Here is a 26,916-nt window from a genome sequence, read left to right as displayed (position 1 = left end):
CAGACTATTTTCTTGAGCTCCAAAATCACTGCAGATGGTGACTGCAGCCATGAAATTAAAAGACGCGTCCTCCTAGGAAGAAAAGCTATGACTAACCTAGATAGCATATTAAAAAGCAGAGACATTACTTTGCTGACAAAGGTCCGTCTAGTCAAGGCTATGGGTTTTCCAGTGGTCATGTATGGATGTGAGAGTTGGACTATAAAGAAAGCTGAGTGCCAAAGAATTGATGTGTTTGAACTGTGGTGTTGGAGAAGACTCTTGAGAGTCCCTTGGACATCAAGGAGATCCAACCAGTCCATCCTAAAGGAAATCAGTCCTGAATATTCATTGGAAGGACTGATGCTGAAGCTGAAACTCCAATACTTTGGCCACCTGATGTGAAGAGCTGACTCCTTTGAAAAGACACTGATGCTGGGAAAGATTGAAGGTGGGAGGAGAAGGGGACGACAGAGGATGAGATGGTTGGATGGTATCACCGACTCAATGCACATGTGTTTGAGTAAACTCCAGTAGTTGATGATGGACAGGGAGGCCTGTTGTGCTGCAGTCTGTGGGGTCACAAAGAGTCGGACACGTCTGAGCACCTGAACTGAACTGATAGGCATGCATTTTACAGCTAAGCTCTTTAAGATACATTATATAACTCACACCAATGCGGTAGGTGTTCTCACCCCCATTTTAGGAAGGGAAACTCAAAGAGTTTGTGTGATTTTTTTTTTTTAAAGCTTATGAATTATTTCTGGAATTTTCCATTTACTGTTTTCAAACCACAGTTGGCTGCAAGTAACTGAAATCACAGAAAGAGAAACTGAGGACAAAGGGGGAATCTTGTATGTGTTATATATTATTTCAAAATGCATTTCAAATTGTATTGACGTGTACACTTAACATGGGTGATTTTACTGCATGTAAACTGTAATTCAATCTACAATTGATTTTTAAACCTGTAAAAAAAATTGAGTTGAATATCCACAATGTAATGAGTCATTCTATTTCAACATGCTGCTGCTGCTGCTGCTAAGTCGCTTCAGTCGTGTCTGACTCTGTGTGACCCCAGAGACAGCAGCCCACCAGGCTCTCCTGTCCCTGGGATTCTCCAGGCAAGAACACTGGAGTGGGTTGCCATGTCCTTCTCCAATGCATGAAAGTGAAAAGTGAAAGTCAAGTCGCTCAGTTGTGTCCGACTCTTAGAGACCCCATGGACTGCAGCCTACCAGGCTCCTCCGTCCATGGGATTTTTCAGGCAAGAGTACTGGAGTGGGGTGCCATTGCCTTCTCCATGTGTGATCTTTCAAGATCCTTTAGCTAATCAATAGTTGAATGGAGGTGGAACCCAGGTTTCAGACCAAGAACTTCTTCTCCACTCTTCTCTTCAGGTCATCTCATGTTGCGTGCCACACTCACTTCACTTATCCCCTGTGACTGGGAAATGAGGGTTTCCTCTGCTGAATAGTATCAAGCTATCTCATTCATCTCAGCTTCAATGTCATCACCAAAAGACCCTTTCTAACAACCACCAACTCTTAACTTGATAGGTCTTTGCTGTCCCTTTGTATCTCAGCACCCTACTTTTGTTGTACTTAATCTCTAAATACCATTTTTACTACTTGTTTACAAACATGTGTGGTCCTTCTCTGCACCAGGTATTATGTCCTAAAGAAATAGAGATAATGTGCCTGTGGAATTCCTGGTGCCTGGCACATGACAGGTTCAATGAAACCATATTTTATGTGCTGTACAAATATTTATTGAGTATTTACCATGTGCCAGTTGCTTTTTTAGTCACTGGGACGCAACAGCAGCCAAAGTAAACAAAATCTTTGCTCTCATGGAGCTTATTCAAGTATTTGTGTGTGTGTGCATGCATTTTTGTGCAATACCCACAGTGCACAGATACATGAATAAAATAGTAATATTTAAATTGGTGATAAGCACTGTGTGAAGAAAGGTACTTCTCAGGTGGTGATACCCACCTGCTAATACAGGAGATGTTTAAGAGATGAGGATTCGATCCCTGGCAGGGAGATACCCTGGAGAAGGACATGGCAACCCACTCCAATGTTTTTGCCTGGAGAATTCTCAGGGACAGAGGAACTGGTGGGGTGCAGTCCATAGGGTCGCAGAGAGTTGGACATGACTGAAGTTACTTAGCATGCATGCATACTATGAAGAAAAATTAATCTGGAAAGGGTATCAGGAATGTTAGGGGTTAGGGAGAGGCAGGGGAAATTGCCATTTTCCTTAGGGTCATTTGAGAAAGCCTTCAAGGTGACATTTGAGCAAAGAGCTGAAGGAAATGAGGGGAGAAGCCACACAGACATCTGTGGAAACATCTATTGAATGTCTTTTTATGATGATGTAGAAGGCACATCCAGATCTTCCCTGCAGGCTACCAGACTTATAATAATGAACATTAATCAATGCTATTTGGTATAATGGGGGAAAGGACAGTATTTTGTTTGGATTCCAGATCATCAGACGTTATGTCAATGATCATGCCAGCTCAATATGTTATTAAAAATCCTGATTTGATTATTTCCATCTTTAATATTCTGTGACCTAGTCCATTATTATTGGAGAAGGAGTCCATGATTATTCTCCAGTGTTCTTGCCTGGAGAATCCCAGGGACCGGGGAGCCTGGTGGGCTGCCGTCTATGGGGTCTCACAGAGTTGGAGACGGCTGAAACGATTTAGCAGCAGCAGTCCATTATTAGTTCATGTTTACAAAGATAGCACCAAAAAGCCTCTGGGGTATTTTCTAGCCTCTGTATAGCGGATGGTACCCACAGTGGGAGAGGGTCAGCTTGCAGAAGAGAGGAGATCTAGGAAGATCTAGGAAGACTGGGGACTTAGGTATGGCTTCCTGTAGAGAAGAGGGAGGAGTTAGTTATAGGAGACTAGCTGGGAGGGCAGAGGGGCTGGGGATGAGAGCAGAGGCCAGGGAGAGTCTTCAGTATCACCACCTTCACCCCCTGGGCTACTATTGTTAACATCATCAGGACTACTTTACTGCTTAAGTGCCCTTGGAAATAAGTAAATCCAGAGCGCTCAAATAGAAGTTTTCAAGGAAGAGATTTCTGTCATTGATGACTCTTTGGTAAACTCCCTCAACAGAGAACCTAGGACTCCTTTCCTTCCTCTGATCCCTTTCCCTCCTCAGGGCCCCTCCATCCTGGAGCACCCGTTTAATGGGGGTTCTGTGTAAACATACAAGTTCAGTGTGAATGGTGTTGGGACAATGGCCCCGTAGAACATCACCCCACAAGGACTTTAGTGTAAGGCTGACAGCACTTGGGAAGCATGCGAGTGCAACAGAGAAGTTGCTGGAGAGCCTTCTCAGAATTAAGAAGCCAGAGCTGGGTTCAAAAAGAAAGCGGCTTGCTGTTTCCCTGCTTTCTCCTTCCTTGGGGGTGGGGGGAGCAGGTTGTGCTAGGAGGAGGTGCTGTGCGCATCTCTAAGCCGCTGGGGTCAGGGGAGAAGCTGGACTCAGAACTGGTCCTGAAAACACACACACGTATGTCCCTGCCCTCTGGAGTCTCCAGGAGGCTAGTGATTCAAATAGGTTTCCCTCTGGGCCTTGGTTGTATCTTGGAGGTGAGACCATTCCACTTCCTCTGACACCCTCCTGCTGCCGCATCTCAGTGCTGTCTGTCCTAGGATTTCAGCATCTGTTCTTGTGTGACAAGAAGAAACAGCTCCCTTGGGTAACAGCCTCTCTCTCTCCTTCCTGCTATAATGTCAAGAGGGGGAGGTGTGTGTGCAATGTGAGGTGTGGTTGTATGTGCTTGTGGCATCCTCCAGAGAAAAACCGAAAGCTTCCATCCTTTTTCTGCAGACGAATTTCTAGTCGACCATCTAAGGACAACTCTCATATCTTCGGCGTTTGGTTTTCTCTGGGATAACCAGGTTGTGAAGTGGGGTGGAGAGAGAGTTGGGCAAGAAAGGGACGTCACCCTTAGCTCTACCCATGCATGAGTGGCTTTATACACAGGATAGGATTTTCAAACTTGGTGAATATGTATATTATCTCCATTTTATCTCGGAGGGCCCAAGTAGTAAGTTTTTGAATGCAGCCGAGTCTAAAACACCCACTTTTCCCACTTCACAATAACACCTCGCTGACTGTGACATGCCATACTGAGAGCTACACAAAGAGAATTATCCAACACTATTTGGGACAACATGGTGAGACATACAAGGACCACTGAACTCAGCTTCATAAAATGTTACACCAAGATGTGAATGATCAGTGAAGCATTTTCATTGGATAGGTCCAGGACAAGAACATGTTAGGATTGAGAAAGAACACATCCTAAAGTCAGGTGGTGATTCTAGTCTGTGCCCATGATTAGCACTGCTGTTCTTTTTTACTCAACATGGATTCTTGCTCCAAGCTAGTGATTCTCTACTCTGGCTGCACATAAGAATCACCTAAGGAGTTTTTACAGAATCCTGATGCCCAGGGCTGCTCTGGGAGACTCTGATTTAATTGGTTGGGGGTGGGACCTGGGCACTGATAATTTTTACAAGCTCCCCAGGTGATTCTAATGTGCAGCCAGGGTTGAGAAGCAATATTCTAAGACAGCAGTGGGAGGGGTACACAGGGAAGAGACTGGCTTGTAGAACCTCTTTTGATGGCTTAATGGTAACCAGCTTGCTAATGATGTTTACCATGTAAGAAAGGGCCAGATGTCTGGATTAGCTGGAGAACTAATTGATTTCCTTGCAAAACACGGTAACGTTTAGTACTGACAGGGTGTAATCCTAGAATCTCTCAGAAGGGCTATAAGGAAATCTCAGGCATTTTATACATTCCCCTGGATTAGTCAGAAGTTGAGGGGTGAAAAATATTTATATAGATTAACAACATTTAAAAACATTTTTAAAGAAAGGGAAAAAAATAAAAAAATAAAAAAATAAAAAAAAAAGAAAGGAAACCACAAGAGAGCAGAAAGACTGTTTCCCCTTAGGGGAAGAAGCAATTCCTGCTATTCCAGAAGAACTCGAGCTGCAGCCAGGCTGCCCTCCCAACATGCCCTTCTCCCAGGGTTTCTTGGCAGAAGCCATCATGGCAGGATGACTGGAGGATGCCTGCGTGGTGAAGCTTTCCCCAGGGAGGAAGGTGGGTCAACATAGATATCACTGGGGCACGGAGGGCTATCCAGGGATAGCTGGCTTTTTGTGTGACCCCGAATTCCTGCGCATTAGAACTAATCGGCTTCCTGGTGTCCCACTGCCTTCTCTCCTGAGCAGGCTGGATGGAGTCTCCTCTTCAGGGCCTGGTGTGACTGGTGGCTCTCAGCCTCTCCCTCAGGGAGGGAGTGCATGCACTCACTTTTTCCAGTGGGCTTCTCGGTCTGATTTAATGGATATACCAGGACTGATGACACATCAGCACGGGATCTTTCTTTTGCTTCTTGGGTAATTGTCCTGTTAACAGCTGTTCCAGGCAGAGAAAGGCATTGGGGGGGGGGGGGGGGGGGGGGGGGGGGCGGGGATGTGGGGGAGAGGGAGGCTTCCTGGGTGAAAAAGGATACACCCTGGATTTTAGAAGGTTAATGAGTGGGTTCTGGGAAGGAGGTTTGCACCTGCTCAGACTTGATCTGAAACTCTATAGACAGAGTGGAAGACAAGACAGTCTTTCAATCTCCACTTCCTACATAGAGTACTATTAAATATCCTGGGTGCCCACACCCTGCCAGGCCTCACCACCGGCTGCTGACAGTGTCTCTACATCTCGATTCTCCTTAGCCCTTGCAATGGGCCAGCAATTCTTTGTCTTTCCTTTTTTTCTTGCCACCTTTCAGTAACCACTAAGCAGAAAACTTTCTGACTACCCCTAGTCATTCTTTAATCAACAAAACAGTTCCCAATTCAGCTCTCTCCCACTTTATGCTCAAATAATTATTATACACATTTAAACATAGTACTTGAAGCTCAGAGGGGAAAGAGAATGAACAGGATAGTGTGGGCCAAACAAAAGACCTCTCCACACCTCTCCCACCCCTTTTCGAAGGCTGAACAGGGAGTCCCTCCTATCCTCAGTGCCTGCAACTCTCTCCACACCCAAGACCCCAGAAAGGAGAGAAAGGAAAGGAGACAGTGGGTAAGAGGGCTATCTCAGCAAACCTGTGAGTGATTAAAAAGTGACCAAGTGAATTAAGGCTTCCACAGTGATGTGAGAATATCACATGTGATGTCCCTGGTGTAGCTTTTCCACCCACAGCTGCCATTTCAGTAAACATTCATCTTGATTTCATGTTACTCTTAAATGTACTAACGACCTTATTTTTCATCCCAGACACCTGGTACCCTACTGTGCAGCTCAAAAGAAACTTGGAAAATACAGACTGTCTACCACATTCAGTTCTGTTGGTGCTAAGGTTCCCTGACTCCCCACAGATAAAAGATTGCTCAGTTGTTTTCTCAGAACTGTGTCAAGGTTTAAATTTGTTCTCTATTTGCTATGTCAAACAGATGGCCATTCTTCGTATGCAGTCCCTCCTATCTTCTCAAAATAGTCTTGTATTTAAGCCCAGTAACTTTAGTCTAGCCTTGGTATCTTCTAATACTTTGGTTTTAAAATATTTTCTTCTCAACCCCCTTGATATATTTTTAGAGTTACTGATTTCACCTTAATTTCTCCTCCATTCTTATCCAATATTGGTCTTATTCAGGGGCTGAATGGCCATCCCCTTCCTTGATAATATGCCATATCCTCCAAAACCACATCTCCTCCAAGGATTAATTTCTGTTTTTAACAAGAACTTTTAATCACAGGAGTGCTTGAGTTCCCCTTCAATTACTCAGCAAGCTTCCCCCCCCACCCCCGCCCCAGATTTTATTTTTTTATAGCTACCCTGTGGGCTTGTGGGATCTCAGCTCCCCATCAGGCCACTGCAGTGAAAGCCCATATCACTAACCACTAGACCCCTGGGAACTCCTAGCAAGTATTTATTGAGTGTCTACTATTGCAGGTACAGTTCTAGGCTTTGAAGACTCAACCATTAATGCACAAAATTCTAGTCCTCAATGGAGTTCATATTCTAGCATTTTCTGGAAGACAAATAGTAAAACGAGAAAATAAAACATGTGTTCTCTGAATCCATCTTTGAAATGGGTAACTAACTCAGTAGTTTTCAGAGAATTCAATGCTTATACTTCTGTATAGTGAAAGTACTTTATAATCTGTGAACCATCCCAGATGTAGCTGCCTAACTCCAAACATGTGATGGATTCGACCTCATCAAATGAGTTATCAGTCGGCCTTGTTCTTCGTTGTACAAGGACCAATGACTTGCCCACTAGATTAGCAGGATCTTCTAGGGAGTCAAGAATTTGAGTCAACGCCTCTGTCCCACAGCTAGGAACAACGTATTACGAACCCCAACTCAGTGCTTGTCTTTAGACCCCTTATAAGGGGTCTTCGCACTATGGGTCGTTTACTAAACGGGCGAGGTTATCACGCTTCCACCCCAGAATAAGTGAATTATTAACTCTGGTGTGATGCCTCAAAATGTGCAAGCTTAAAAACTCCCCAAGGTGATGCTGGGGGTAAACCAACGTTCGAAAATCAAAGATGTTGGTTAAAAGAGATTGGAGAACACTAGAAACTGAGGAGTCTCTGAAAAGCAAAACTAAGCTGCGTGGGAAGTTAGGCGGGGGAAGAGCAGACAGAGGAGACGGTGTTTGTATCGTCGCAAAAATCACTAATTATGCCACATTGCTCTTATCCCCAACGTCCCACCACCTTCGTGGCAACCCGTCCACACAACTTGCACACAAGGGGCGCAAAGATCCCTGACCGGCAAAGGGCCCAGCGCCGGGCCTCATGGAGCGGAAGCTGGGAGACTGGTTTCCGCTGCCAGCACTCAAGATGGCGGCACGAGCGTCCACACCAGGCGAAACACATGCTCTGTGCCCTACCTCGGCCTCTCAGGTCTCACTGGACTTTTGCAAGTCACCGTGGGAACCCTCAATGGGGGGACTCCGCGCTCCGGCGGTGATACCATCTCCCATTCCCAGTCCTAAGCCCTTATACCCGTCAAAGAATGCACTGGAAGCGCACAGCCTGTTTACTTCACTCCATGCCCAGGCTGTAATACCGTCTGCGGCCAAAGCACGGCCGAGGGGTCCCAAACGCCGGGCGCTGTGGCCTTCGCCCCACTTATTGGTGGGCCCACGCCGTGAGGCGGGCCTACATGCCTATTGGGCCATGGACCATGTCAGTCTTGAAAAACCGGTAAAGGGAGAAGGAGGCATACTCAGTTATTGGGCTCTCTTTACTATCCGTCAAAGCGACATCCGGCGACGGCCACCATCTCGGCTCTTTGATTGGAGAAACGTATTCCCGGGGAGGACTCGGAGGGCGGGCTTCCGAGTGAGGTGGAAGGAGGGGGCGGGGAGGGAAGCGGAGGCTGGCGAGCTCTAGGCCGGCCGGCGCTGGCGGCTGCAAGGCCTGGACTCGGCTGAGGGCTTGCTGTGGTGGCAGCGGCGGACGCCGAGCTCAGCAGCGGGTATCAAGCACCTTTCTTTCCCTAACGGGAGGGGCACAGCCCCGCGGGACCGAGGCTTACAGAGTGAAGGGCGGCGGGGTGGAGCTGAGGGGCAGGAGGCGGGAGCGGGCGGCCGAGCGGGGTTTACCTCGGGGCCGGGCCCTGGGCCTGGCAGGGAGGGGCCGAAAGGCCGTGGAGAATTCCAGCTCCGGGGTGGGTTGGACTGGGGAGGGCTGAGGGCCTGAGAAGGCGTGGTGTTAAGCCCATGCTTGGGAGCGGGGTGGGGCCATAGGGGCGGAGGGCGGGGTGGGGTTTGGCCGTCCGGGTGGGTCAAGGCCAGGAAAGTAGCACTTGTTCGCTGCTGCCCAGAAGGCTAGAAGCCGAGGCGCCAGGAGCGGCATGGCAACTTGGTCCCAGCCGGACTCGGGTATCCGGGGCAGGGTGGGACCGGGCTCAGACCTGGCATTACTCGATCTTTAAGGGACCTTGTCCGGTTTCTGGAACTTAATTGCTCTTGGGAGGTTTTTAGTAGTAAATTGCGTGAGAACTGGAGGGTAGTGTAAGCAGGAATTCTGGGTCGCAGTTATGTTTACTCTAGCCAGATAAGGGGTGTGTGTGTCTGTCTGTCTTTGGGTGGGTGTGCGTTTGTCTTTTTCCCTTTAGGATGAAGTTGGTAGGTGGGTCATAGCCTTGGAGATCAGAGGGCTATGTCTTGGTTTATAAGGTTAATGGAAGCTCAAAAGTAGAGACTAGAACCGAAAGGCAGGTTTACTCCCTCCCCACTTGGCTGGCTGGGTTGAAGACTTGGCCATAGCCCTCTACTTTGGATCAGAAGGTCACATGAATGAAAATAAAACATGCGTATTCAAATTCTGGACAGAATAATCCTGTCACAGACCCCTTCCCATCCCGCCAGTACCCCCACTTTTTGTGTGTGTGTGTGAAGGTAATAGGAAAGAGAAATCGGATTTTAAAGTTGGGAAAACAAAAGGTGTCATTCTTTACTGTGGTGTTGTCCTTTCACACTCCCACGCATTAATAAATTCTCCTCTTAAGAACTTGAAGGGACAAGAATTATAGGCAGTTTTATCCTGAGAGATGGGAAACAAACTTTCTTTTAAGATAGGAAATGGACTTCTCATGCTAAAAATAGAAGTTGGGTAGTGTGTAATGGAGTGGGGGAGGGTTGGCAAATCAGATAACATGTAAAATATTTTGGATGCCCTGGGCATTATCTGCTTATCCAAAATGAGCTACCTTTTAGAGCATCACAAAATTAATATCCAGATATTGAGATCCCTTGTGGCCAGTACCTTCCTTTCATAGTTGTTCTATCTGTAAAGGATTTTGTGGTTTTTCTGGGAGTGTAATAACTGGATTTATTTTTTAACAAAGAGATAAAAGTGGCCTTTTAATATGTTTCCTACTTTCTGCCTTGATCCTGGTATGAAAATTATAGAACCTTATCCTGTTGCTTTTGTGATTCCTGTTTCAGGTTTCTCTGGAAACCCCCCTGGTAAGTGTGGAGGAGGCGGGACACTCTGACCCAAGACAAAAGGCCTGTAGCTCCAGCCAAAGAAAATAAACCTTAGGAAGGAGAAGGAGAAAAAAAAAATCATCAGCTGTTTCTGAGAACAGCCTGCAGTGGAATCTACAGAATCTACAGAGAGGACAACTAATGTGAGTGAGGAAGTGACTGTATGTGGACTGTGGAGACAGTAAGTCACGTGGGCCTTGAGGGCCTGGACTGGGTTAGCAACAGTTGTACTTTCAGAGGTGAGGTGTCAAGAAGGGAAAAGTGAATGTGGTCTGGAGTGTGGCCTTGGCTCCAAGGGGTGTGTTTTCCTCTGAGGCCATCAGGGAGCTCAGCCCCTGTGTTCTGCCAGGGTGGGGTACAGGGTTTGGCACTGAGGAGGGTGACTTGCTGGCTGGAGCAGCAGAGCAGTGGCCTTGATTTGTCTTTCAGAAGATTTAAAAACCAAAAAACATAAACATTCTGGTCCTTCAGCAATGCTTTCTCTGAAGAAATACTTAACGGAAGGACTCCTCCAGTTCACCATTCTGCTCAGTTTGATTGGGGTGCGGGTGGACGTGGATACTTACCTGACCTCACAGCTCCCCCCGCTTCGGGAGATCATCCTGGGGCCCAGTTCTGCCTATACTCAGACCCAGTTCCACAACCTGAGGAATACCTTGGATGGCTATGGTATCCACCCCAAGAGCATAGACCTGGACAATTACTTCACTGCCCGGCGACTCCTCAATCAGGTGAGGGCCCTGGACAGGTTCCAGGTGCCAACTACTGAGGTTAACGCCTGGCTGGTCCACCGGGATCCAGAGGGGTCTGTCTCTGGCAGCCAGCCCAGCTCAGGCCTCGCCCTCGAGAGTTCCAGTGGTCTCCAAGATGTGACAGGCCCAGACAACGGGGTGCGAGAAAGCGAAACGGAGCAGGGATTCAGTGAAGATTTGGAGGATTTGGGAGCTGTAGCCCCTCCAGTCAGTGGAGACTTAACCAAAGAGGTTAGTGGCAATGTGGAGGGGTGGGTGGGAAGGGTCTGGGGTTGGGTGGTGGTTTGGGCTGGTCCTGAAGGAGTATGGTTGTTGTACTAAGCCCTGTAAAGAACCAGAGAGGTTCCAAGGAGTTTCGGGCATTGATCTTGGTTAGGAATGGGCTGGATTGTCTGACTAGAATCGACCCACCTCTAAATGTACTGTCAGGGCAGTGGGAGGTTCCTAGAACATGCCTCTGTGTTTACTGCTTGGATTTCAACATGAGTCCTAGAGGCCTGGGGTGGGGGAGGGAGTCATGTTGTGATGGGCTTTGATGCGCTGTATATCTGTTGCTAAGACACAGATATTTTGTGGACTGTTGCCTTGTACCTCCCCCCACATCAAAACACACATACATATCCTAAAGTTCTCCTCCTTTGTGGTCAGGCCTGTTGTTGTTGTAAGGTCCTGATAAGGCGGCTCTCCTGGGCCTGAGCCAGGGGGTAGATTTAGATAGTTATTCTTGGCCAGGAGAGGGCCAGGCTCCCATTCTTTGCTAAAGGCCCACTGCAGGGAGTAGGGACGGGAGGGCTGGAAGCTAGAAGAGAAACTGCATTCTGCTGCTGAAGTCAGCTTGCTTTGAACTGAACTCCTGACGAGTGGCTGACATTCTGTTCTGGAAAGAAGGTGATGCAGTTGCCTTTAAGAGTGTTAAATGGCTTCTGCTGCCCCTGCTCCGCCAGTGTGATAGGATGGCTTTGAACTCTGCTTTTGACCCTGTCTTGCCACGCAGTCTTAAGGAGCTTGGGAAAAGGTCTGCTTTGCTTGCCTGGCTGTTAGGGAAAGAGGGATTGCACTGGGCTGGGTTTTCCAGGGCTGAGTCTTGAAGCAAGGGTGCATGGGGGGAGTGTTTGGTAAGAGGAGCGTGTGGAGATGCGTTGAAACTTTTACAGAAGCTGTAGAACTTGGCTCTGTCTACCAATCAGACCAGGTTTTGCCTCCCATCCTGCCTTCAAGTCTGTTCCTGAGTTCAGTTCTCTGAATGTTAGTGACTGTCAAATCATGTAGTGACTGTCAAATCATGTGGCTTCCTCTGGGCCCGTGGTCCTCAACTGGGGATGATTTTGTGGTATCAGGGGACATGTGGCAGTGTCTAGAGACAGTTTTGGTTGTCACAACTGGAAAAGGTGTAATTGGGATCTAGTGGGGAGAGGCACGGGGTACTGCTGAATTTCCTAAAAAGCACAGGACAGCCCCTAAGTAACAGATTGACCTGCCCCAAATGTCCATCGTGCCAGGGTTGCTCTGTGCTGAGCTGGCTTATACTAGCTCTACTTTGAGGGAGACTAGAATTATCTGAGCCAGGAGGCCATGAGCACTCCTTGCCTTGCAGTGTCTCTTTTCTGAGATTCTTACAGTGCCACCTCTCTCTGCTTCCTGTGTTCTTTTCCTTCAAATGGGCTCCAGTCTGGCACAGTGGTCTGAAGAAGTGTGCCTCCCAGCCACCTCTTCCATCCTCCCACCCCATGGTAGCTCCTCAAGGGGTGGGTATAATTGGGCTTGGGAACTCTGCTTCTGGGAACCCTGCAGGCGTAGCTTCATTCCTCTTCCTGCAGGAAGCTCTCCTGGGATGGGATGGGACGTTTTCAATGTAATTGGATGGGTGGAACTTTGACCCTGCTGCCCTGCATTTCTTGGCCTTCATGAAGTTCGTTCTTTTCCTGACCCCAGGCCTTCACTGCTCCCTTTGGAGGTTGAGGATGGGTCAGCATTAGGGGCCCAGGCTGGGCGTGGGGGAAGGGAGGATTATTGTGTCTAGAACAACATTTCCTCAGCAACTCAGGGATAAAAATACCCAGGTCCAGAGCATGTGACAGGCACTGCTGGAGCTGGTATTATCCCCAGGGTGGCAGCACTCCCCTGCTGCCAGGCCTGTTCGATGGACAGCTATAGCCCAGGCCCTTGTCAGGGATAGGATTCCCCTCGAGGTTGGCACTCTGCCCAGAGCGGGGGGTGGCCTGTGTACAGCTCTTAGCAGGCGAGGAGGAGCAGTCTGTGACCGTGGAGAACATACTGTCCCTGACCTGACCTTAGGTGCAAGGGGAGCAGCAGTGAGGATGGGAGCCAGAACTGTGACCCTGATTTTGTCAGGGCCTTATTTTCTGCTTTATAGATGTGAGCTGGGGCTCAGGCAGAGAATGCTCTTGAAAACAGCTGGGGTTAAGGGCAGGGGGATGTTTTTGTGTCCAGGACTTTGCAGAGCACCGTTCAGTGCTGGCCTTCAGGCTCCTGTCTCCCTCTTGCCTAGGCCGGGCCAGCGCCATGACATCCCTGCATATGTGTGGATGGCTTCCCCCTTCCTCTCATCTGGCCTGCTCTAGGGTGACAAAGCCCCTGGTTCCCAGTGGATCTGGGCTCACTGGGTTCCTGCCCAGCCTAGCTTTGATCCTTGGTCTTGAGGACGACTGGCCACAGCCCTACAGAGGAATGGGAAAACTCCTTCCACTTCCAGGGAAGAACTTAGATTCCCAGGGAAGCTGCGGGAGGAGTGTCTGTCCAGTCCTGAGTGGGCTGGGTAAGCAGGATGCGACAGGAGGGAGAGTGGCACCCCTTCCCCCCAGGGCGCTCTCACTGCGCCACCCTGGCTGGCTGACTGGGCTGGGTGGGGCTGCCCGCCCCTGGGTGCGTCTCCTTGAGGAGACGGAGGCGGCCCAGGGATGGGCTGGTTCCTTGCGGCAGCTTCTCCAGCTGCCCTGGTGCAGAGATTGGCTCCCGGCTGCAGCTAGGTAACAGGCGGTGGGAGGGGATTGGCTCCTTCCGCATCTCCAGCGGAGACTTGGGGGAGGAGATTGGCTCTCGTCGCAGCCTAGGTAACGACAGTGGGAGGGGATTGGCTCTTTCCGCAGCCCAGCTGCTGACCTGGGGGAGGGGATTGGCTCTCTGCAGCCTCAGCAGTGACCTGCGGGGTGGGAGGGGGAGGGGATTGGCTCCTTGCTGCAGCCTAGGTAACAAGTTTGGGGGGCATGGGAAGGGGGAGAAAGGGAGGAGCGGGAGGATAGGCCCAGGAGGGAGCTTGCTTTCCTCTGCAGCTTGAGCACGGAGCATGGGGTGGGAGTCCCATCTCACTGCAGCCTCTGCGGTGAGCTCAGGGTGGGGGCTGCCAGGCGCCTGAGTGGAACTGGGGTTGTGAGGTGGGAGGGGGCTGCTTCAGGATGGAGAAGGGGGGCTGGGCTGGGCCGCCCAGGCAGCAGCACGGGCGGGGCACCCTCCTTGGGCCCCTCGGAGCTAGCAAGGGGCCACCCTTCCAGCCTGGTTTGCTCCTTGAGAGCCACGAGCTCCTTGGAGCCCCCTGTCCGGCTGCCCGGCACCAGCTGCCCTGGGGCTCATCTCGCAGACCATGACCCGTCTGGACCGCAGCTCTCACAGTGGTGGGGGCCATGCCAAAGGGAGCCGGCCCCTTAACTCTTTGGTGGCTGGTCACCGGGTGGCCCAGCCCCCCTCTGCTTCTGGGTCCAGGGCTTCTGTTCAGGTTGGTGTGTGTGGGGAGACTGGGGGGTGGGGGAGACACCTGGGAGGTCTTAGAATTAGGGTTACGGTGGGAACGAGATGCCCCGTCAGAGCTAGGGAGGTGGGTCTAAGCTCTAAGCTAAGGATAATGCTTTATGGAAAGTATCTGGCTTTTAACATCTGAGCGGAAGGCAACAGTTCAGGATTTCTTCAGCCACATGCATGTATAGGAAATCCAAATGTCTCTTATTTATTGGGGTTGTATGCTGGTATGCTGGGTGGCAATGGGGGTGGCAGTTGGAGCAGGAACTGATCAGGAGGCGCCAGGGTAGAGTGGGAGGGAGGCATTTTGGTGCCCAAGGCGGCAGTTGTGGCTGGGCGGTGATGGGGGCTATGTCCTTGAGTGGGTTGACTGATGGCAGTCAGTGAGTCCTGGGGTGTGGTAAGGGAGTGAGCACTGGTGTGAGGGGACACTGTGGGGCTGGCCTTGGCAGGGGTGGGGTGCCCAGTGAGGATCATCTGACCGCTTGAGGCTCTCCGGGGATTGAGGCGGCTTGCTGGGATCAGCTGAGAGTGGGCATTCTAGCAGGGATGGATCTTGAGGTGAGCCTGGGCTAAGAGTTGTGGGTGTTCATCCGTACTCCTGCCTCAGCTAGGGAAAGGGGGAATGGCTGTAGGAAGGGCTGGAGGTAGCCTGTAGTTGTCATTGGTTGCATCAGGTGGTTGCAAATGCAGGGATTTTCCTCTCCAGCCCACCCCACCCCTTTATGCAAATACAATGGCACCATAAGCTGATGCAAGCCTGGCCACTGCGAAGCAACTCTGCCTCACAGTTCACCCTTGCTTGCCATGGCCATCTTTCTACAAACCAGCTTTTAAGGGATTCCCGTTCCCAAAAGGAGAGCTGTCTTCTGCTTTGCCCTTCCTTCTTAAGTTGTGGTGAGATTGCCCTGCCTTTTGGCCTGGCTGTGTGTCTGGTCCACATCCTAAGCACACAGGCTAGTGTGGTGATAGTCATGTTAGAGGTTTTTGCTATCTCTCTTTTTGTTTTGGAGGCTGGTGTCTGGAAATAGATGAATGAAACCTTGCTGGTATGGAGGGGACAGCAGTAGAAGCTGGCAGGTGTAGATTGGGAGCGACCCCACCCAGGAGTAGTTGGGGTGATGCTTGGAGGGACTTTTAAGGGGCAGGACAGGGAGGGGCCCCTGGACCCCAGAGCTAAAGTCATGGTGCTCTATCTTTCAGGACATAGATCTGATTGACATCCTTTGGCGACAGGATATTGACCTGGGGGCTGGGCGTGAGATTTTTGACTACAGTCATCGCCAGAAGGAGCAGGATGTGGATAAGGAACTGCAAGATGGAGCAGAGCAAGAGGACACATGGCCAGGCGAGGGTGCAGAAGCTCTGGCACGAAACCTGCTAGTGGATGGAGAGACTGGGGAGAGCTTCCCTGCACAGGTACTCCCACCTCTGCCTACTTCTAGAAACTTCTCTTTAGAGAAGGCAGTGTGTGTCTCTGGGATGGGCCTGAATGTATATCTCGGGTTGGGATCTCAGTGATGGGATCTCACAGCATCAAGTCACAGTGGTGGCTGAGGAAGTGGGAGTGGAAGAGCCGCAGCAGCAGTGGAGGGACCACACCTTATAAAGAACAGCACGCGGGAGGCAGAGCACCTAGTGGCTGTCCGCTTGCATCAGAACCCTCCCACTCTCTCTCTTCTCCCCTGGAGTTTGGGGCTTGCGGCCAGCTGATAGCCTGGGGACGTAGGGAGAGTGTAGCCCTACGACCACACAAGGCCTCCTTCCAGCTTTCCCTTGGAAAGGCTGGGGAAGGGGCTTTGGCCCACAGGCAGCCAAGGCCTGGGTCAGTCAGACTTAACAGTTGCTGTTGCCACAGGTGCCTGGTGGGGAGGACCAGACAGCCCTGTCCTTGGAAGAGTGCCTTAGGCTGCTGGAGGCCACCTGCCCCTTTGGGGAGAATGCTGAGGTGAGCAGGACTCTAGGGAGAGCCCACTGAGCCAGCAGGGTAGCCTGCACATGGTGTGTCTCTGTGGCTGCCCAGCGGGCCAGCTTTTGGTGTTGGCCCTCTCCTGGCTGCTGGGGGTGAGTTCAGAGGAAGGAAGATACAGAGCCTCAGGCGGTAGTCTTGGGAGGAAGGCAGAAGGTGGTCTTTCCTCCTCCCCTGTTAAACCTTCTGTGTTTTGCCCTAGTTTCCGGCAGACATTTCCAGCATAACAGAAGCAGTGCCTAGTGAGAGTGAGCCCCCAGGTCTTCAGAACAACCTTTTGTCTCCTCTCCTGACTGGGACAGAGTCACCATTTGATTTGGAACAGCAGTGGCAAGATCTCATGTCCATCATGGAAATGCAGGTAGGATTATCAGAACCAGACACAAACCTGTCGGACTTTGCGTGGGGTATCTTCATTTTCAGTTGCTTTTCCACTTCTGGGTAAAGAAAGAGGAACACCTTTCTGATTCATAAGGAAAGTGGGGATACCGAGATGTAACTGTCCAGGTGTCTCATTGGGGCAGTAGTGGGTGGAGTCAGGATTGGGGTTTGGGAAAAGCAGCCCTGGAACTGAGGCTTCTAAAGCAGGCCTGCCTCCTAGGTGCACCTTCTTCCTTTTCTTCAGGCAGGTGATCACTTGGCTAGGTGTTTCCTAGATTTAGCATTAAAACAGGCTGACATTCCTGCAGTCCTTTGCAGCCATTGTCATGTCTCTTGGCCCTCACATCATCTCGCCAGCCCTTTTATTATTTTAAAAGTGAGAACACTGAAGATAAGAGAGAGAGGCTGAGTGAAGTGCTTCTGGTCTTACAGCAAGTGGTGCAGCCAGGCTGGCTCACTGCAAGGCCAGGTGTTCTCTTCACTGTGCTGATTTCTCAGTGTTAGGAGCTTTTGTCCTCTCCCTCCATGATGGGGGAGTCTGGCCAGAGGTGACCGGGAGCCCATCAGTTCTTCCTTGGGGGGAGTCCACAGGGAGGAACCCATCTCTGCCAGGCCTGGTGGATCAAGTGGGCTCTGGTTTCCCATCTCTTGCATTTATACCCAGGCGGCTATGCCTGTGTTGGGTGCCTGCTAGTGTGAGCCCCCAGCCACACCAGGGGAGGGAATCTGCACAGAGTGAACGGTGACGCTCGTCTCTCCTCCCAGGCCATGGAAGTGAACACATCAACAAGTGAAATCCTGTATAATGCCCCTCCAGGAGACCCACTGAGCACCAACTACAGCCTTGCCCCCAACACTCCCATCAATCAGAATGTCAGCCTGCATCAGGCATCCCTGGGGGGCTGCAGCCAGGACTTCTCACTCTTCAGCCCGGAGGTGGAGAGCCTGCCTGTGGCCAGTAGTTCCACACTGCTCCCGCTGGTCCCCAGTAATTCCACCAGCCTCAACTCCACCTTTGGTTCCACCAACCTTTCGGGGCTCTTCTTTCCACCACAGCTCAATGGCACGGCCAATGACACAGCCGGCCCTGAGCTGCCTGATCCGCTGGGGGGTCTATTAGATGAAGCCATGCTGGATGAAATCAGCTTGATGGACCTGGCCATTGAAGAAGGCTTTAACCCAGTGCAGGCCTCCCAGCTCGAAGAAGAATTTGATTCTGACTCAGGCCTCTCCTTGGACTCCAGCCATAGCCCTTCCTCCCTGAGCAGCTCTGAAGGTAGTTCCTCTTCCTCCTCCTCTTCCTCCTCCTCTTCCTCCTCCTCTGCTTCTTCCTCAGCCTCTTCCTCCTTTTCTGAGGAAGGTGCGGTTGGCTATAGCTCTGACTCTGAGACCTTGGATCTGGAAGAGGCTGAGGGCGCTGTGGGCTACCAGCCTGAGTATTCCAAGTTCTGCCGCATGAGCTATCAGGACCCGTCTCAGCTCTCCTGCCTGCCATACTTGGAGCACGTTGGGCACAACCACACGTACAACATGGCGCCCAGTGCCCTCGACTCTGCTGACCTGCCACCCCCCAGCACTCTCAAGAAGGGCAGCAAGGAGAAGCAGGCTGACTTCCTGGACAAGCAGATGAGCCGGGATGAGCATCGAGCCCGAGCCATGAAGATCCCGTTTACCAACGACAAGATCATCAACCTGCCTGTGGAGGAGTTCAACGAGCTGCTGTCCAAGTACCAGCTGAGTGAGGCCCAGCTGAGCCTCATCCGTGACATCCGGCGCCGCGGCAAGAACAAGATGGCGGCGCAGAACTGCCGCAAGCGCAAGCTGGACACCATCTTGAACCTGGAGCGGGACGTGGAGGACCTGCAGCGTGATAAAGCTCGGCTGTTGCGGGAAAAGGTGGAGTTCCTCCGGTCCCTGCGGCAGATGAAGCAGAAGGTCCAGAGCCTGTACCAGGAGGTGTTTGGGCGGCTGCGGGATGAGAACGGGCGGCCCTACTCGCCCAGTCAGTATGCGCTCCAGTATGCCGGGGACGGCAGCGTCCTCCTCATTCCCCGCACCTTGGCCGACCAGCAGGCCCGGCGGCAGGAGAGGAAGCCGAAGGACCGGAGAAAGTGAGCCTGGGGAGGAAGGGGGTTGATGCTCACCGAGATGGGAACTGGAGAAGGGCTGGGCCTGGACCTGGACCTACAGCGGGGACTTTAATGCCTTCTTATCTAATAGATCTTCACAGAGGGGACGACTGCGGGTCAGTGGACAGGACGAGGCAGGCGCTGTCTGGTTCAGCTTCCCCCGCTGAGGGGAGTGGAAGTGGCCAGACCGTTTGGGTGGACAGGGTCCTCACCCCTTCCCCTTTCCTTCAGGGGAAGGGTGGTGCTGGCATTGCTGGAAGCGGACAGATGGGAAGGAAGGGACTTGTGAGCGGAAGGGGAGGTAGTAGAAAGTCAGTCTCATTTCCTGGAAGGAAAGAAAGGAAGGAAGGAAGGGGAAGAAAAATCAAAGCGGGAAGAAAATCAAAGGGCAGGTTAAGTTGGCTCTGGCCAGGATTCCAGGCATCAAGTTTTAGGGGAGACTAGATCATTTGGTGTGAGTAAACCCCACTTCACCCCAGGGGAGGGGTGGAACACGGAGTGGGTTCTGGAAGGGGCTTCTGAACTCTCCTGCCCCTGCACTTTGGCATCCCTGAAGGGGAGCTCTTGGATGATATTTTCTTGAGGTTTCAGTCATAGGGGAGCCACTGGGACCCGACACTGACTTGAAGAGTTAGGATGAAACAGTAAACAGGCAAGGGTCACAGGCCCTGTGTTGCAGCAGCCCCAACCAAGCATGTCACTCAACTGCCCTGCCATCCATCTTCCTCTGTGCCCAGTCACCCCTGAGCCGAGGCTCCCACATCTCCATCAGAGCCTGCATGCGAATGCTGTTCTCCTCCTGCCCGTGTGCCCCCGCCCCTCACCGGCTGCCTGGAGTTCTTCTGCAGCTGGGGTGCTGGCAGTGCCCCCAGTGCTGGGCCTGCAGCCTCCTGGAAGCTGCTCTGAGGCAGGGGGATGATGTGGAGAAGCCAGGCAGTATTCAGCACAACACTGGGGAGTGACCCTTCCCTCAGGCCTCCCCTACCAACAACTGGGCTTGTCACTGGAAAGACAAAAAATGAAACCCAGCAACGACGACAAAAACTAGTCCTTTTAGAGTTTCTTGCGCTTTGATTTTTTTTTTTTTTAGGGTTTGAGCCCTGTTTCACTTGTAGGGTCTAGAATGCTTGTGTTGAGTAAAAAGGAGATACCCCAATATTCAAAGCTGCTAAATGTTCTCTTTGCCATAAAGACTCCGTGTAACCGTGTGAACACTTGGGATTTTTCTCCTCTGTCCCGAGGTCTCTTGTCTGCTTTCTTTTTGGGTTTCTTTCTAGGAGAATGAGAAGTGCATGTAAGAGGGGCTGAGGGTACCCCTTCCCCAAGCCTATTGGCCACAGGCAGCTTCTCCGTACCCCGGTTTAGCAAGGGCTTCTGGCGGACTGCCTGGGGGAGGCAGAGAGGGGAGTGCCAAGGTGACCAGGTGGTTCCTGGACCCGTGTCTTTGTTTCCTACTGCTGTCCCCACCTCTGCCTGGGTCTAGAGTACTGTCTGCCCCAGACTAACAGGAATGAGTTCAAGTGGGGGAAGCACTGATTCTCTTCCCCACTTAGAGGGGGAGGCATTCTAACTGAGCAGTAGGGATAGAAGGCATGAGCCTGGGAAGTGCTTTTATAAATTATTTCCTTGTAGATTTATTTTTAATTTATCTCTGTGACCTGCCAGGGAGAGGAGAGAGAGAGAGAGAGAAAGATGCTGTGAGCACATGACAAAATAAAATAAAATGAATGATTCATTCTCAAGTGCAATTTTTCCCTATTTTGAATTTAAACTGAGTGTAAAGGAAATAGGCCCCAAGAGGAGAGCACTGACCATTGTGTGGCCAAGGCAAAGCTCTTATGGGAAGATGGGTGAAGAGTGGGGGAGGTTGACAATGCAGTCTTAAATACTGCATTAAATCTTCCAAAAATGAGTTTATTACCTTTTTGTAGGGTTTGCCAGCTGAATCCTTTTAGAGGAAGGACTCAGTGTCCTCTGGCCTTTTTCTCATAGGACTAGGTGGGTTTTGTCATATGGCCCAGCTCCTTACTAGTCCCCCTGCAGCAGACTACATTTTTAACATTGACTGTGCTGTTCTTTCTCTGGTGGTCCCACCTACCAGCTGGAGTGTAGTCACAGTGATGACAGTGATGATGGAAACCTGGGAGATCAACGGACCAGCACACGCCAAGCTCTTCATTTTACCAGCAGGGTCCCAGAACTAGAGAAACAGACAATTTGACCCCAGGGTTTAAGGCATTTGAAATCCTTTCCAGCTGAGGTGACCAGAATCTTCTCCCTCAAAAAGCCAAAAGCGTATGAAGTGGTGGATGCTTTAAGGTACCAGATGGTTGTTAGAACTGCCTCATGCCCATCTATGGTAGGTACTTTACAAATGCCCAAGCAATAAACAGCCACTTGGCGGTCTCTGTGAGATTACCAGACAAGGTTTTGGGCTGGAGGCTGTGTTCTCCATGATGAAACCTGTGATCTGGAACTCCCCATGTACCACTGTGTGACCTGGTTCAGTGATGCTACTAGAGTTTATTCTGTGGGGAGGAATAGAATTCTGGGAATAAGGCTGAGCTCTTAATTTGTTTCAATTTACAATGGCTTCCCACCCCCTCCTCCCCCAACTCCAGTTGGAAGGGGTTGGTCAGTCCTATTAAATAAGAGCTGTTTCCTAAGGCAAAAAGAGAAGGCAGCAGAGGATGAAATGGTTAGATAGCATCACTGACTCAATGGACATGAATCATGAATTTGAGCAAACTGGGAGATAGTGGAGGATAGGGAAGCCTGGCGTGCTATAGTCCATGGGGTTGCAGAGTCGGACACAATTTAGTGACTGAACAACAACAAAATTGACTGTAAACCAAATAAAACATTTTGAAGGGAAAAAAAGGTTAAAAATTAAGTTGGAAAAACTGCTGATAAAAAAATATATAGAAAACTGTGACAAGTAAAATTCAGAGTAATGTCTTTGTATTCCTTCTAGAAACGTTTCTACATATTTTTGTTTAGTACACAATTAGGCTTTAACTTTAGTTTTGCAACTTTTTAAACATTTTTTTTTAAAGATTTTAAGAGAAAAATGCCTTACCTCCCCTTTGTTAATGTTGCTTCTGGTCTGAGAAAGTATGTTTTGGTCACCCCCTTCCCTCATGTCCCCTTATGGAGAGATGTGTCTGGGAGCTTGCTGATTAGTTGGGGCTTTGGGCCAAGTTGGTCAGCACTGCTGTGGGGCTGACCTCTTTTTGCTTTTGGCAGGTGGAGTGGGTGTTCCAGCTTCAAGGCTTTTTCTGGCAGGAAGAAGATATGAGAACTCAAGTAAGGCCTCTGAAAGCTATTACACCTGAGACAGGAAGTGAGGCAAGGTCCTAGAGTTCATAGGGAGATGAGTAGGCCTCAGGACCAAACTTCTGGGTGTCTTTTTGGGTAGGGGTCAAAAGCTTGCTTTGTCTTGACTTTAGTTCTAGGCGTCATTCAAACTGATTTTCCCACACATCTTTAATTATGTAAGGCAGTGGAAGTAGATCCTTTTTTTTTTCAGGCTATGTGAGGTCTTAGTTCCTCAATGGGGCTATCCAACCCTTACCCCCTGCATGGAGTCTTAATTGCTGGACCACCAGGAAAGTCCCAGATACATTGTTTCAGTCTCTGCCCCACATAAGGTCTTACTACTGAAACTAGGGCTATTTCAGTATCAATAAAATAGATTTTCAATAAAAACAGAAAAAAACAAACAAACAAAAAAAAAAACAAAAACAGAACCAGGGGGAGAACAGAAATCTAGAGACATGTTCCAGTGTCAAGACCTGACCTTCATAGCTGACTCCTTGCTTGTCCTGGGGAAAGCTGAACAATTAAAAACAGCTGTTGAGGAGGTACTTTCCATGGAGTCCTGTCTTAGGCTGCCTTCATCCCTGCTTTTACCACCCACAGCTACAGCAGACCTGCTCTTCAGGTCTGTTTCGCAAGTAGCTGGAAAAACAAGTGCCTTGTAGAAAAGTGTCTCCACCACCCTATTTTAACTCATCCAGTAGGGACTGACGTAGAGCAACAGCTTCAGAAGCTCAGACTAAATACATAGTTCTAGGGCATTGATGCTATGCATGTACTGAAAGGGGTACCAGGTTGGGATCTGCCTTCCTGGAAGTCATTTTCACAACCAAGTGTAGACATGCTCTAGCAAAATCCATGTGTTTGACTACTGATTATGAGTGGTTAAGCCTTTTTTTCCTATCCCTGATCTATCTGGGAAGTGAAAGGGACTCAGACCTTCAACTTGTCATTTTGGCAGTGTACCAAGCACCCTTTCACTTCCACGTCTCACACAGAGATGTCATTCTTCTTTCCTCTAGTTCTGAATCTTACAGTAGAGAAAGCATGTGGGGACTGCGGGGATACGTGTGAAACTTAATGCGTGGTTTGAATTCCAGTCCTTATATCTAGGACTTCTTTGAAAGTTCATGTCTGCCTGAATTAGTTGAGAAACATAAATGTAGTGTACAAGTTGTCTCCAGTGGAGGGAGAATATGGGTCCTTGCTGAAGAGGTGTATTTTCACAATCAGTAGGATAGAAACCCGTCTTCCTTTTTGAATGTGCAGACATATTAAGTCTTAAAGTTGGTTCTTTTCCAATCTAACTGTATAATGGAGGAGGTTGCATAGTATTTGTTACTAATTCCAGTTGCTGTTTCAACCAAGGAAATAAAATCTAGTTCATCTGGAGAGAGGGAGAAAAGACCCAAGAGTTGGGGCTCTGCCTTTTGTTTTAAAAAAATTTAATGAGGCTAATTCAGTTGTCTTAACAAGCCTTCCAATCTTCAGCTAGGAGCTGAAGCAGTAACTGAAACTATAGGCCCATGTCCCAGAGCCAGGCTCCAAAGTAGCCCAGCCTCACCTGTGGCTATGCAACAGTAAACAGGGCAGGATTGGTCAAAGTCTACTAGGATTTTAAAATCCTCATGGCATGAACAGTAGCTTTGGTACTATCACAAACTATGCAAACCATCAAGGTCAGAATGTAGACTCAGACTTGCTGGTGAATTAACACTAGCTATTTATTAACAAAAACTAGTCAGCATATATTGTAAACTTAAATGTTTTAGCCTTGCCTCAGAGTTCTGCCACCTAACTGGCCAAAGCCAAAAAAAAAAAAAAGCCTTAGAAACACTCCTTGCTCTACTTGCTTCAAGCAGGGCCAACTATGCTTTTTGTCCCAGTAGGGTGTTTGGGGTTTTTTTTTGTTTTTGTTTTTTTTTTTTCAGATTTCATTTGCTTTCAGTACCCATCAGTTTACTCAGAAGGAGATGCTCAAGGCCAAGTCAATTAAAAGTCATACAGATGAGAAATAAACAACTCTGAACTCTGGCTAAGGAATTACTAACTTTTAGAGAAAACCTTGCTGGACTGTCATACCAAGGTGATGTGCAGGTCAGAGACTGATGGTTGTCTAAGGATCTTAAGCTCCTATATCAAACTTCTTACCACACACCAGAACATCAGGATGCTAAAAGAAAAGGTGAAGGAAGCCAAGACTTCCTTTTACTAAGTAAGCTGAGTGCTGGCCTGGTAGTGGTATTTGTATTTCAATCAAATTCTACTGGAGGGAAAACACTGAGCCTAGACTTAGTTCATTGCTATCAGTTCTGAGTTTTAAATGAGAACATCTTTACGAGAAGGCTAACTTGCATGCACATCAGATTAATGACTTGATCAGATAGATTTGATCTCAAACAGCCCAGCTCCATATGTAGTTCAGGATTTGGAGCCATTGCAGAAATTTGGATTTCACAGTTCCACCAAATTATTTTGATGCAGCAATTTCTTCTAGCATTCCTCCTCTCTCTAAGAGGAAAATAACTATACCTTATAATACAGATTCCCAGTGTTACAGACCATAGACTGTAAAAGTGTTGTGTACATATGGTCAGTGCTAACTAGCCAAGGGTTAATATCAAGTTGAACTCCAGTCTTAATGAGTTCTGGAATATAAGATTACATCTGAAAATAAGTACTTAAAAACTCAACTATTAAAAATTACTTGGAGAAGAAATGGCAACCCACTCCAGTATTCTTGCCTGGAAAAATCCACGGACAGAGGAGTCTGGCGGGCTGAAGTCCATGGGATTATGTGACTGAGCATGTGTGCACGAGGGTGGAGGGAGATGGGTTGGTAGCAATAAACTGGTAGAACTTAAAAAAAAAAAATTACTTATAATTGGTAGTTAAAACTTTCAAATGCCATTGGAAAGCAGAAAGTTACTCCTAAGCAGTACCATTTGAGTGTTTTTGTATTTATTAATTTGAAACTAAAGGCAGTAAAGGAGCAAGGTATTTTCTTTTGACTGGCTTTGCCAGTGTCAATGATTCTGTCACCAATTAGCTAGCTCTTGTTCTTCTGTAATGGTAACTAGGGCAACAACTTAATGTATCTCCTTAACTCTTGGGCTAGAAGTCTGTGATGATGCAGTTTTGTCAAAGGCGTCCGACATATGTTTTTGCATATCTGAAGACATGCTCTACGAATACTTTATGAAAGGAGACTTAAGATTTGTTGTGTCTATGTATATTTTTTCCCTAACACTTTTGCATGCATTTGTGGCTTCAACAATCACTTGAGAAGAATTTATCCTTCATTCTTGAGTCTAGAAATGTGTGATAATTGGCTTTTAAAGATAACAAAATTGTGTACCTTCACTTCAGTTTTCATTGCATGCATTATCAATTCCAGTGTCTTCCCTGGGAAAGAATGATATGGTTTTCTTTTTTAAAATACTTGTCTGTGCTGAGTCTTGGCTGCTGTGCCCCGGCTTTCTCTAGTTGCAATGGATGGGCTTACTCTCTAGTTGCTGTGCGTGGACTTCTCATTGTGATGGCTTCTCTTGTTGCAGAGGACAGGCTCCAGAGTGCACAGGCTCAGTAGTGTGGGGAACGGGCTTAAATGCCCCATGGCATGTAGGATGTTCCCGGACCAGGGATGGAACCTGTGTCCCCTTCATTTCGGGAGGATTCTTAACCACTGGACCACCAGGGAAGTCCTACACTCAGTTTATTTGGAACAAATGCTTTGAACTATTGAGTAGAGCTGAATTATCTCAGTGGAAATCCTATTTCCCCTTTTGTAACTAACAAGAATCCAGTCCTGGGACTTGCCTGGTGGTGCAGTGGATGATCCAGAAGATTCCACATGCCACAGAGTAACTTAAGCCTGTGCACTACAAGTTCTGAGTCCATGTTCTAATAAAGCCTGCACACCCCAACTACTGAGTCTGCATGCTGTAGCTACTGCAGCCTGTGTACTTAGAGCCTGTGCTCTCAACAAGAGAAGCCCCTAGCAATGAGAAGCCAGTGTGCTGCAAAGAGTAGTCCCCGCTCGCCCCAACTAGAGAAAGCCCACACAAAGCAACAAAGACCCAGCGCAGCCAAAAAAAACAATCTAGTTCTGTTTGGGCTCTGGAGTTACAGGCAGAAAATGATGTTAAGAAAATGGATGACATTTTAATTCACTGATCAATCACAGGACCAATACCTGAAAGTCTGGAGAAGTTGGCTTTAGCTAAGGTCATACAAATCTATGATAACAGTCAGGATCTAAAGCTAACCCCCAAATCTGTTTCCAAACGTATCATAGTTTGGAACTGCTACCAGGTCACAGACTGCTAAACACATTTTGAGCAGTATGAAGACAGGATGACGTGACAATCTGTAATCTCTGTAGAAATTGTAAATGCTCAGTAAATACTAAATTAATATGGTGAGACCACTCAAAAGACTCATACCAGATACCAGATTTTCAAGCCTATAGTACTTAGAATAAAACCATTCAAGTATGCAGGTTGTTCCCAGAGAGGCTCAATCTCTAAAATTAGTAAAAGGCAAGGAGAGTTTCTAGCAAGACAAGACAAAAACCAAGGA

General features: G+C 48.9%; 1 protein-coding gene across 5 annotated transcripts; it reads left to right on the top strand.

The window, feature by feature from the left end:
- Positions 1 to 8,371: 8,371 nt before the first annotated feature.
- On the top strand, positions 8,372 to 20,759 carry NFE2L1 (nuclear factor, erythroid 2 like 1). Of its 5 annotated transcripts, none has more exons than XM_043904317.1 (6): positions 8,372 to 8,520; positions 9,995 to 11,019; positions 15,775 to 15,957; positions 16,397 to 16,486; positions 16,710 to 16,868; positions 17,654 to 20,759. In XM_043904317.1, exons 2-6 carry the CDS (start codon positions 10,510 to 10,512, stop codon positions 19,001 to 19,003), a joined length of 2,292 nt encoding a protein of 763 aa, XP_043760252.1. In that variant the 5' UTR covers positions 8,372 to 8,520; positions 9,995 to 10,509; the 3' UTR covers positions 19,004 to 20,759. The 5 variants fall into 5 exon arrangements, with proteins under 5 accessions (XP_043760252.1, XP_043760250.1, XP_043760254.1 ...); XM_043904315.1 differs by having other exon boundaries at positions 15,742 to 15,957; XM_043904316.1 differs by lacking the exon at positions 8,372 to 8,520 and adding an exon at positions 8,806 to 8,926 and having other exon boundaries at positions 15,742 to 15,957.
- The last annotated feature ends 6,157 nt before the right edge of the window (positions 20,760 to 26,916 follow it).

The sequence above is a fragment of the Cervus elaphus genome, chromosome 5, assembly GCF_910594005.1.
Source record: "Cervus elaphus chromosome 5, mCerEla1.1, whole genome shotgun sequence".
Lineage (NCBI taxonomy): Eukaryota > Metazoa > Chordata > Mammalia > Artiodactyla > Cervidae > Cervus > Cervus elaphus.
The sequence above is the reverse complement of the archived record's forward strand: the minus strand, read 5'-3'. Positions and strand labels throughout refer to the sequence as shown.